This window comes from Ictalurus punctatus, chromosome 11, assembly GCF_001660625.3.
Source record: "Ictalurus punctatus breed USDA103 chromosome 11, Coco_2.0, whole genome shotgun sequence".
Taxonomy (NCBI): domain Eukaryota; kingdom Metazoa; phylum Chordata; class Actinopteri; order Siluriformes; family Ictaluridae; genus Ictalurus; species Ictalurus punctatus.
Window position 1 is genome coordinate 12,223,251 of NC_030426.2, and position 11,611 is coordinate 12,234,861.

The 11,611-nt window shown below is 37.2% G+C and overlaps 1 protein-coding gene across 1 annotated transcript; it reads left to right on the forward strand.

Annotated features, from left to right (window-relative positions):
* The first annotated feature begins 716 nt into the window (after positions 1 to 716).
* Positions 717 to 10,174, forward strand: sec61a1l (SEC61 translocon subunit alpha 1, like). The gene is made up of 12 exons (XM_017480378.3): positions 717 to 859; positions 1,996 to 2,063; positions 2,152 to 2,217; positions 2,370 to 2,448; positions 4,326 to 4,457; positions 4,560 to 4,669; positions 6,231 to 6,384; positions 6,732 to 6,892; positions 6,996 to 7,193; positions 8,570 to 8,761; positions 8,871 to 8,947; positions 9,068 to 10,174. Exons 1-12 carry the CDS (start codon positions 853 to 855, stop codon positions 9,252 to 9,254), a joined length of 1,431 nt encoding a protein of 476 aa, XP_017335867.1. The 5' UTR covers positions 717 to 852; the 3' UTR covers positions 9,255 to 10,174.
* Positions 10,175 to 11,611: the final 1,437 nt, after the last annotated feature.

Genomic DNA, 11,611 nt, shown 5'->3' on the forward strand with positions numbered 1-11,611 from the left:
CTGAGATGCTTTTTAAACAGTATTAAAGGAGTTCGCACCTATACTGGACACTTATTGTCTGCTTTTCGGAATATTTTATAAAAGTCATCCATTAAAATATATATATATATATATATATATATATATATATATATATATATATATATATATATATATATATATATTTGTGTGTGTGTGTGTGTGTGTGTGTGTGTGTGTGTGTGTGTGTGTGTGTGTGTAAATAAAATAGTTTTCTAATGAAAGAAATGGATACGTTGGCACAATTATATTTTGTCTACGACACTGATTTCAAACACTGAGTCATGCACTTTCAGATCAAAAGGTTTTTAAGATCATGAGAAACATTTCAGTCAAGTGTCTCCAAACTTTTGACTCATAGTGTATATACGTTTACAATATATTTCTATTTACTAGTAATTAGGTATAGTGTGACTGTAAAGAATGAAGAAGAAAGAAAGAAAGAAAGAAAGAAAGAAAGAAAGAAAGAAAATTCATACTCGGAGATCTTTTGTCTACAGTGTAAAAACTGCTGAACAAGGAATGAAAACTTTAGTACACGCCGCGATTTCACTTGCGGAACGAATCCCAAACGGTTCTCACAGGATATACAGTGCACTAGGGTGTGAAAGCCTTTGTTTGAAACCCTATGTAGTGCACTTATATACAGGGTACGGGGGCGTTTGGAGTAGAGCCGGAGAGGAGCTCGCGCAGCACTCTGACGTGTATTAGAGGGTTTGAAAGATGACGTGTCGCTGAGGAGCTTCTTCTCTCTCTCTTCAGCCTGAGCCACACAGGAGCAGCTCAGCGGCTATACCGCACCGAAATCCGTCTGGAATACCGACATACAGCAACATGGGCAGTGAGTTTTCTGCTTTTCATAAAATTCTTTGAAGTATGCTTGTTTTCTAGGACTAATTTGGGAGAAATGTTGCTGTTTTGCACGTTATTATAGCAGGCCTTTGCTTTGTATCACACGCTGAATGAGAGCTGCCCTTAGAGAGGCAGGAGCAGCTCACCCAATATATATGTGTGTGTGTGTGTGTGTGTGTGTGTGTGTGTGTATGTGTATGTATGTATGTATGTATGTATGTATGTATGTATGTGTGTGTGTGTGTGTGTGTGTGTGTGTGTGTGTGTGTGTGTATATATATATATATATATATATATATATATATATATATATATATATATATATATATATATATATATAAAATGTATGTATGTATTATATGTATACATGTATTATATATTATGTATATATATATATGTATGTATTATATATTATATATGTAATAACATTTTTATTAGCAATACATTTACTGGGAACGCTTATTAGTTGTAATATCCAAGCTAGAGTACAGCTGAAACACATTTTTGTTTGTCTAGATTTGTTAGCTAACTGCATTAAGGTTACTGTGCTTGCTATATGTAACGTCATCACAGCAGCTCATCTAAACACTGTAACATTACTTCTGTTATACTTTTAATTTTGTTACAGTGTTACACTGACTAACATTCTCGCAAGTCCTCTAATATTAAATACAACAAGCTAGAGTTCGACTGGAATAACACCAGGTTACATCACTAAGCGTTAAAAATGGATATTTGTTAAATAAATAAATAAATAAATAAATAATTTAACTTCTCTAATGCGTGAAAGTCGAAACTGTTCTGTTAAGACATCTTGAAGAATCTCATCCAACACATTTTAGCTCTTAGTGCCAGGCTTTAGTGGTTGTAGTGATGACGTTGCACGAGAGTGCTCGGATCCCAAATACCTCCTTGTCGGATACGAAGTGCACTACTTAGGAAGTAGATGCTATTCTTTTTTCATACCCTATTTGGGGAAGTTATTTGGGATTCTGCCTGCATTTAAGACCCAACAATTTTAGCAGAGAAGCGATTGAGAGTCAAGCCACGTAGTCTGAAGGAAGAGGGAATGTTTTCCTGCACTGTCCTGACTTTTATTTCTGTCCAATGCAAATCTTTTTTCAGTTAAATTTCTGGAGGTGATAAAACCGTTTTGTGCAGTATTACCTGAGATCCAGAAACCTGAGAGACGGGTATGTATTTTATTTTGCCCTCTTTTTTTATTATTGTGCTGTTGGATTTTTCAGAATGGATGGGGTGATTGTTTTTGTTTTGTTGCAGATTCAGTTCAGAGAGAAGGTGCTATGGACAGCCATCACCCTGTTCATCTTCCTGGTGTGCTGCCAGGTTCGTTTGCTTTCCTCTGATTTTTCAAACGCTGTGCATGCGAATGATGGATGCTGGGTGTTAAACACCAGGAGTTAGTTTTCCACTGTTTAACTTTTAAAAAGCATTGTTAATTATGCCATGTTTACGACATATGTTTTTCCCCTCTTTAGATTCCCTTATTCGGTATCATGTCATCAGACTCTGCAGATCCTTTTTACTGGATGAGAGTCATTCTTGCTTCCAACAGAGGTGTGCTTATATAAACTTGCTTCTTTTTTTTTCCCCCTCAGGAGACTCCCCCCCCCCCCCCCAAAAAAAAACAAAAAAACAAGAGACTACTTCTGACGTAAACCGTGAATAACTGTATTTCACAATGTTGAGGAAATGGTTCATTCACTATTGGTAAATGCACTGCTGGCTACTCAGGTTGTTGGTTGTGTCTTCTCTCTTCTTTAGGAGTAGGTGATGTGTCATGTTTATACCATGGTCTGTCTGAATATATGATTCTAATTGGCTGGAAGGTGTGCATAATGTGTATGATGCACAGGTAGTTCCAGTCAGTTTAATCACCGTGCTGCCTATAAACACCTGTAAACCTATTACATAGCACAGTTAGACTTGCAACTCGGGTCTCTCGCTTGCTTTCATAACTATTTATTATAATGCATTCAAATAAATGTAATCTTATCGCACTACTTTATCTCTGTGTACGATTTAGAGCAGGCAGAATTCTAGCTCTTTTTATATATATATATATATATATATATATATATATATATATACACACACATATACATACATATATGTGTATATATACATATATATATATATATATATATATATATATATATATATGTATATGTATGTATATGTGTGTGTATGTGTGTATATATATATATATATATATATATATATATATATATATATATATATATATATATACACACATACACACACATATACATACATATACATATATATATATATATGTATATGTATGTATATGTGTGTGTATGTGTGTATATATATATATATATATATATATATATATATATATATATATATATATATATATATATATATATATATATATATATATATATATATAATTTTTTTTTTGTGTGTGTATGTATATAAAATAACTAACTAACTAACTAAATTTCAGCCAAATTTTGCTCAGCAAACATCAATGACAAGCTTTAACTCGTCAGTGCTGGCAATTGACCATGGTATAAGTGGGATAATCCACAGTTAGGTGTGTATTACACTCTGCTTCGTGTAAAGTGGTTCTTTGCCTGAACGTCGTGCATTCAAATCATGAGAATGGTGCCCCTTGAAGACCATGAGGATGGCTTTGGACCTCAATTCATGTGAATAGTTATGCTATGATGGCTTAGGACTACAAATTGCTACGATAGCTTTAGGACTGCAATTGCCACAAACTGTTTTGCGCTCAAGTCTCCATCAGTGAACAGTGGAAAAGTTCAACAAAACAGACTTCATGTAAAAACTGTAATGAATTTTCCTGCTTACACAAGAGCATGGTTTGAGAATGTAGTATTACCACAGTTATAGGAGGAATTTATTTATAATCGCATTATTTGGTGTCACCCAGATGAGGATGAGTTCCTTTTTGAGTCTGGTTCCTCTCAAGGTTTCTTCCTCATAGCATCTCGGGGAGTTTTTCCTCGCCATCGTCGCGTCTGGCTTGCTCATTAGGGACAAATTCGTAAATTATATTCTGAATTTGTATTTCTGTAAAGCTGCTTTGGGACAATGTCCATTGTTTAAAAGTGCTATACAAATAAAATTGAATTGAATTGAATGTAACGCACACCTAGCCGTGGATTATCCCTTATATATCACTCATACATAAGGACTTTTCTATGATGCACAATATGTATAATAATGTACAGGATTAACTACAAAATGCCAGCAAAAAAAGTGTCTACACTTTTATTTAATGTCTAAAAAAAAAAAGTAAAAAAAAAAAGTAACACTTTACAGAAATGAGTTTTGTTGAGATTGTGATAACTGATGATCATGATCTCAATATTATATTGTGATATTGCTCAATTTTGTAGTATATTTATGTACATTACATGACGCATATATCTTTGTTACAGGTACTTTGATGGAGTTGGGTATCTCTCCTATCGTCACCTCGGGGCTCATCATGCAGCTGCTGGCTGGAGCTAAAATCATCGAGGTTGGAGACACGCCAAAAGACAGAGCACTGTTTAACGGCGCCCAGAAACGTATGTAGTCGCTTCTCTTTCTTGCAACCACCCCGTTGTCAATGTTTTCTCATAAAGATTATGATTACAAATTTACAAGGCTTCATGTAAATTTCCTGGCAGTGTTTGGAATGATCATCACCATTGGCCAGGCTATTGTGTATGTGATGACTGGCATGTATGGAGACCCGTCAGAGATGGGTGCTGGCATCTGTCTGCTCATCATCATTCAGGTGAGAGGCATTTCTTTCTGATTCTATTCTTCTTGGAATTTGCCAGCAACCTTAAAGGGAGGCCCCGACTATGAAGACTTGTATGGGTTATTAGATTAACCCTCACATCCGCTATATAAATCCACTATACAAAAACACACTCGATGTCAGTTTTTAAAAAAAATCCTAGCACTCTCAGGCCATCATTCCAGTTTACGTCGCGATGCGTTCTGGGTAGTGACGTCAAAAGGTTGCAACAAACTTGATTCTCCAGCGATATAAACATGTCTTCAGTCTTTTCAATTTGAACCTGAACATAACATAAGTGAGGAAGCTAAAATAGAAGACATTACTCAAAATGTGCATCAAAATGAAGATCAGAGAGGTGAGGAGGTGAGAGTGGGGCAAAATCGATGGTGTCTGTGTAGCAACTGCACATCTATGCCAACCAAGAGCGTTTGTTGTTCAAGGTAAGGATATGGATGAAACTATCGTTTTCTGATGAAACGTATTCTAGTATCAATAATTTTAGAGAGTATCAGCCATCTTGCTGTCGTATACTTTATCCTGTTTAAAATTCTGACGGCTCGCCAGCATGCTGTTGCCATGTTATGAGCAATCTATGCTATCTACACAGCGTCTGTGTGTACGAAGGAACTCATACCTTTTGGAAAGCTAAGAGTCTTGTGATTTGATTGATGTAAATCGTTTTGAGATACAATCACAATAGTAGCTACAAATCAATGTCTCTGTCAAACCACCGATATACAAACAAACAGTTACATAATCTAAATCATAGTAATCCACTGATCCATAACATCCTGATGACAAAAACAGTCTTGTTACACTGGCAAAGGTCCAAACAATCCAATAACGTAAAAATATTTAGCCCACCTTTCAAAAGGGACCAAAACCATGCATGTACTCCAAATGGTTCAAGAACTGCTTTAATTTTACTTTGGGTATGCCTTGGCTAGGTGTTTTGGGCTAATTTTACATGTGCTTTACGTTTAATATATACAGAAAAAACACACTAACAAGATACTTATGGGTTTGATTATATTTACAGATATACCCTGTATCGCAGCACACAAGAACTAGAAAATTACAGCCAACAGTAGCACAGTGTGGTGTTCTTCTCCTGCTGCATGGGCTAATAGCTAATTCTTCTGAGTGCTCAAGTGCAACCATTTTACGTCATCGACTCCGAGTGCATTGCACAGGTCACGTAAAGGTGGCATCCGTAGGTTAAAATGTGTATTAAATATTAAGGATTTTTAAAGCAATTAACATATTTCATGCATTTCTAACAACTAATTTTAGTAGGAAAGGGCAATTATTGTGTGTTGAGGCCTACAAGTCATCATAGTCAGGGTTCCTTTTAAACACTTCTTCAGATCAACTTGTTGGTTGTCTTGTGCGTTGTTTAGATAAACTTGCCAAATCTTGCATGATAAACACTGCTCTTCGACTAGCCTGTAATCAGCATATCTACGTGGTTGTGTTTTCTTCAGGTAGATTAAGACTGAGTTGGACCTTTTGACAGTTACAGTGTGTACTGACCGTATGCTCTCTTGTGTAGTTGTTTGTGGCTGGATTGATTGTGCTGCTGCTGGATGAGTTGCTGCAGAAGGGTTATGGTTTGGGCTCGGGTATCTCTCTCTTTATCGCCACCAACATATGTGAAACAATCGTTTGGAAAGCCTTCAGTCCAACTACAGTCAACACGGGCAGAGGTAACCATTGATCTTATCCTCCTAGCATTCAATCTAGGACGGTCTGCAGCAGAGTTACAATTCTGTTTCTGTGCCATGTTTACATTTGTACAACTGCTGTGCCAATAAAACTAGGTTGTCTTTTTTTTTTTTCTCCCCTTTTCTTCTCCTCGTTATTTGTTTATGAGCTAGCACAGCCATCTGTTTGACTTTGTCCTGTTAGTCAAATTTGTTCTTGGATGCTAGTCTGTGCGCAAGCGATAGCCTTAGTCAGCCAATAATATTTAATATTAACAGATTTTGAATTTATTTGTGTTTTTGTTGTTTGTTTTTTTTTCTTCCCCCTTTCCTTCACTTTTTCTTTGCAGGCACTGAGTTTGAGGGTGCTATTATTGCTCTGTTCCACTTGCTGGCCACCCGCACTGACAAAGTGCGAGCTCTGAGAGAAGCCTTCTACAGGCAGAACCTCCCCAACCTCATGAACCTCATCGCTACCATCTTCGTCTTTGCCGTAGTTATATATTTCCAGGTCCGTAAAGCAATGATGGCCTTTTCACAGTATTTGTTGTAATAATTACTAGTCTAATTTATAAATCTAAACAATGATTTTTTTTTTCTCCCCCCTCCATCAGGGCTTCAGAGTCGATCTACCCATCAAGTCTGCACGTTACCGTGGCCAGTACAACACGTATCCCATCAAGCTTTTTTACACCTCTAACATTCCCATCATCCTGCAGTCTGCGCTGGTGTCCAACCTTTACGTCATCTCTCAGATGCTCTCCACTCGTTTCAGTGGCAACTTCCTGGTGAACTTGCTGGGCACCTGGTCTGTAAGTATCCAGTCTTTGTTTCTTCATGTACCTATGGGTAGGACTGCACGATTATGGCCAAAATGATAATGAACCGGACGGGCTAAAATGCTAACTCATTTCTGTGTTTTGGCATGCAAAATGATGTCATCCCTGCGAGATGTTAAAATTTTTTTTATTTTTTTTATTTTAAATGTACACTTTTGGTCTGAGGGGGTGGGGCTAATCTTGCACCTTTGAATCACTCTTGAAGTTCGGAGGCACATTTCAACCAGATGTTTTAGCAATATAAATCTCTCAAAGGTCTTAAAAATGGAGTTGCACCGACACCGTAAAGAAGATTTAGATTTTATTTTGGCTCGTTGCTGTTTGAGATAGTAAAGCCGTGTGACTGTGTTGCACTCAGAGTGCGGCTCATCGGTGTTGTAGAGCGGCTCGGTTCACAACAACTGCCGCTCCACACCAATTGGATCTCTGTGTTGTGAGTTTGAGTCGCTCATGACGTGCATTTAGAGACGACACATGCCAGATTCACTTTGGTTTTACGTTAGCGTAATGTCAGACATTATTGTGGGCAGAGGTTTACAGCATTTCACCTGATTTCTAATGAGACATGAATTACAAAAATTGATGCCAACTAAAAGGAAGTGTTCCTGCAGTTTTCCACTAAAATAAAAGCCACAAAGTCCAACGAATAAAAGTGAATCGTCAGAAATGTATTACTATTTGCACTCCAAATAAAAAAATTAGGTATTATTCAGTGCAATAGTAATATTACAAAATAGCAGAGTTTTTTGTTTAATATCTTTCTTTTTTTTTTTAAATATAGCTGAGCGAGTGATGGTTAATTTGACCTCTTTTACTCTTCTGACTGGCATAATCCCTCTCTCTTTTTTTATATATAATATAATATTTATTTGTCCCTCTCTTGGAAAGTCATGGAAAGGAAATACTGGATTATCCCCCCCACCCCCCCACTGTTTGAGCAAATGGTAATGCAGAAAGGATATTTGCTCTGGTCTTGCATATCCCTATGTAGAAGTTTTCCCTGCTATAGTTTACTTAAACCCAGAAATGGATGTATATAGCTGATGTATCGTGTAGCATGACTGAAGTGACGTGCAGGTCTTAAAATGTTTTTGGAAATATTTTTAATGTGGTATTAAAAAGTATTAGATTTGAAGTGATGCCTGCAGATACCTTGTTTACAGCAATCTGGTACAATCTGGCTAAACAGAGATGTTTTATTTATAAGTGGTAAAAATGTATTACAATACCGTCCTCTATCCTTGATGACATTTTACCACAGGAAGGTGTGTGTGCTTGTTTGCTGCATGAAGCAGATCATTTTGTCTAAAATGTGTCAGGAGTTTCACATGGAATATGTACGTTAACAGGACGTCTCGACTGGAGGGCCAGCTCGTGCTTACCCTGTAGGCGGTCTGTGTTACTACCTCTCGCCTCCCGAGTCATTCGGCTCAGTCCTAGAGGATCCAGTCCATGCCGTCATCTACATCATCTTCATGCTGGGCTCCTGTGCTTTCTTTTCAAAGACATGGATTGAGGTGTCTGGATCGTCTGCCAAAGATGTGAGTGTATTTCCTTGAATGTTTCAGGTCATTTCTGATGTATACCACCATGATGTTCTGTGTTGAATTGAGTAATAATGATGTACATCACTGGAATTCTCTATTCTAGGTTGCAAAACAGCTTAAAGAACAGCAGATGGTGATGAGGGGACACAGAGACACATCCATGGTACATGAACTCAACAGGTAGAACACAAAAATACTGCTTTTCCCAAATATCGAAGAATATGTTGTTCAATCAATAGATTAAATAAGCACATCATAATTATGGTGTGGTTCTTGAACTCCACTGTTGTTGTCTTGTAGGTACATCCCCACAGCTGCAGCGTTCGGGGGACTGTGCATAGGTGGCCTATCTGTCATGGCTGATTTCTTGGGTGCCATTGGCTCAGGAACAGGAATTTTGCTGGCAGTCACCATCATCTATCAGTACTTTGAGATCTTTGTAAAGGAACAAAGTGAAGTCGGCAGTATGGGTGCTCTGCTCTTCTAAACAAAACAAAAACAAAGCCCTCCACAGGCACCTTGGACCGATACATTTCTGTTTGTTTGTCAGTTCTTTTATATAATTATTATTATTTTATCATATGGACACAATCAGTGCTCTGCCACTCCAAGGCATTTGTGTTTCTTTTTCCAAAAGCCCTCTTCATAGGAATGTCCTTGTCCCTGTCTTTCCCGTGGGACATCCATTTCTCTCAATCTAGTCAACCAGTACACCACCTGCTGCATTTTAATCGAGTCACTAATGGTTAAAAGCACGGATGGTTACTGTTGTGGAATTGGCCGAAGCCAATGAAACTGACTTGGACATGCACAGCGTATGTTGGTTTCCCCAATCGAAGATTTACACCAGTGCCAGTGTATGTGTGGTCAGGTAACTGCAGTGTCATGTCATAGAGACTGTTAATTGATCTGATGTAAATAAAACCTTTTTTGACAAAATGTTCAAACTAGGAGAGGTGTGTGTCTGTGTACCAAGAATAGAAGAACATGGACCTAATTATTTAGCTAAAGACTGTATGGGTTTGCAAGGAAGAGGTAGCCATGTCTTGCTCATTTTATCAGTTAGGACCGAGCTCTGGCTTGGAGAATACACTTAATTGTTGGGTTATGTAGTATGGATGCATTTCATTTGGTGGCTTTGATAGCCCCCAGCCCTGCAAGCTTGGTTGCTTGTACTTCTGTTCTTGTCATAGTGTGACTCAAGTCTCAGGTTTAAAATATATATATATATATATATATATATAATTTTTTTTTTTTAATTACCATTTTATATGTCTGTATTATGTGAGTATCGTGTCTATTTTGGAGCATTGTTTCATGAACATAGCAGTGTCTGCCTCCTCTTACCTAGCCATTTTACATGTGCAGTAACAATATATTGCTGTGAAATACATTTCATCAAAAGTCTGATTTGTCTGAGGTTGATGTCGGAGAAGATTTTGTATTTTTGACAACATTTGATGTTCGGTGAACTTGCTTCTGAAATGAACTCTTGTCAAGATCTAATTCATTTGTACTACCTTTAGCTTAACTGGTACGTTGTTGTATAAATGTGGTGAGCAAAACTTTTTGTTTACATAACTAGACACAAAGTAAGCCCAAAACATATGCGTTGAACACATTCTACATAAAACTATATGGTGTTCTGGAAGTCCTGCATCACGGAAGGAAAAAAATAATAAAACAAAAGCTTTTATTTACAGAATGTGCACAATATTTTCACTATTTATGTTAAAGAAATTAGACTTAATATCCAGTTACACTGTCAGTGATGTCAGGAGTAGTGACTGCATGCTTTTAAAAAAATATTCAGAATTCCAAATTTACTAGGAGTAGAGTTAATTGGATTTTTACTTCCCTCTATGGAGCTTGGAAGCTGACAAAAATATTTGAATACGGCTAATATTTGAATAAGCCCTCCCCAAGCCTCCCCTATCCCCATATAGGAGGAGACCACGTATAATGATAATCTATTCTATATAAAATTTATACACACACACATACATATATATATATACCGAATCTATAATCTGTTTTGATAGTTAGATGGATAGATTTTTTTTCTTTTGTGTTTTTGTACTTTTTAAATAACTTTTCATAACTTTTGATTTTTAAAAAAATAACTTTTATGACTTTGATAAACCTATATAACGGACAGGTATGGAACATGAATGATATAAAATGTTTCTGAACACTATAACTACTTTGAACAAGAGAACTAGGCTGTAATAACATGGACTATTTTACATGTAAAACATGTTGCATTCCATTCGTCTTGCATCCTAAACACATTCGTATATGTAAATTGGGACAAAGGGTGCGTCTCGTTATCCATGAGATTGTTAAATCTCCGTCTCTCAGCCACTCACTGAACAGAGCAGATGCAGAGAGAGGTGAGAGTGCAGCAGAAAAGCAAGACCTCGCGCTTGCAGGACAGTACTGGCCACATTTGGAAAGTTGATATATTTGTCGTTAAGCGTTTTTTAAATTTTCTTTGCAAAAAAAGTCACTAAAGGGGTCTGAATAGTCGCTAAGTTGGCAACACTGGTCTGCACTGACAGCTAGATAAAAGGCAGGTTAAGCTCCCAACAAAAAGAAAATACAGAGGGAGAGGGAACGCAGGGTTTTTCATTTATGTTCGTTCTATTTGAAAAGCAATAAAATACACAGAGTACCCAAATGATGCCCTGTCTGTGTTTATTTCTTGAAAACAATTTGTGCCCCCCTTCCTATCTCTCCACACATCCCCCCCCCCCCCACCCCCCCACCCCCCGGTTGAGAGTAAGTACGTAATTTATTTGTTTATTTGTATAGCACGTTTCACACAGCAACGCTGACCAAAGT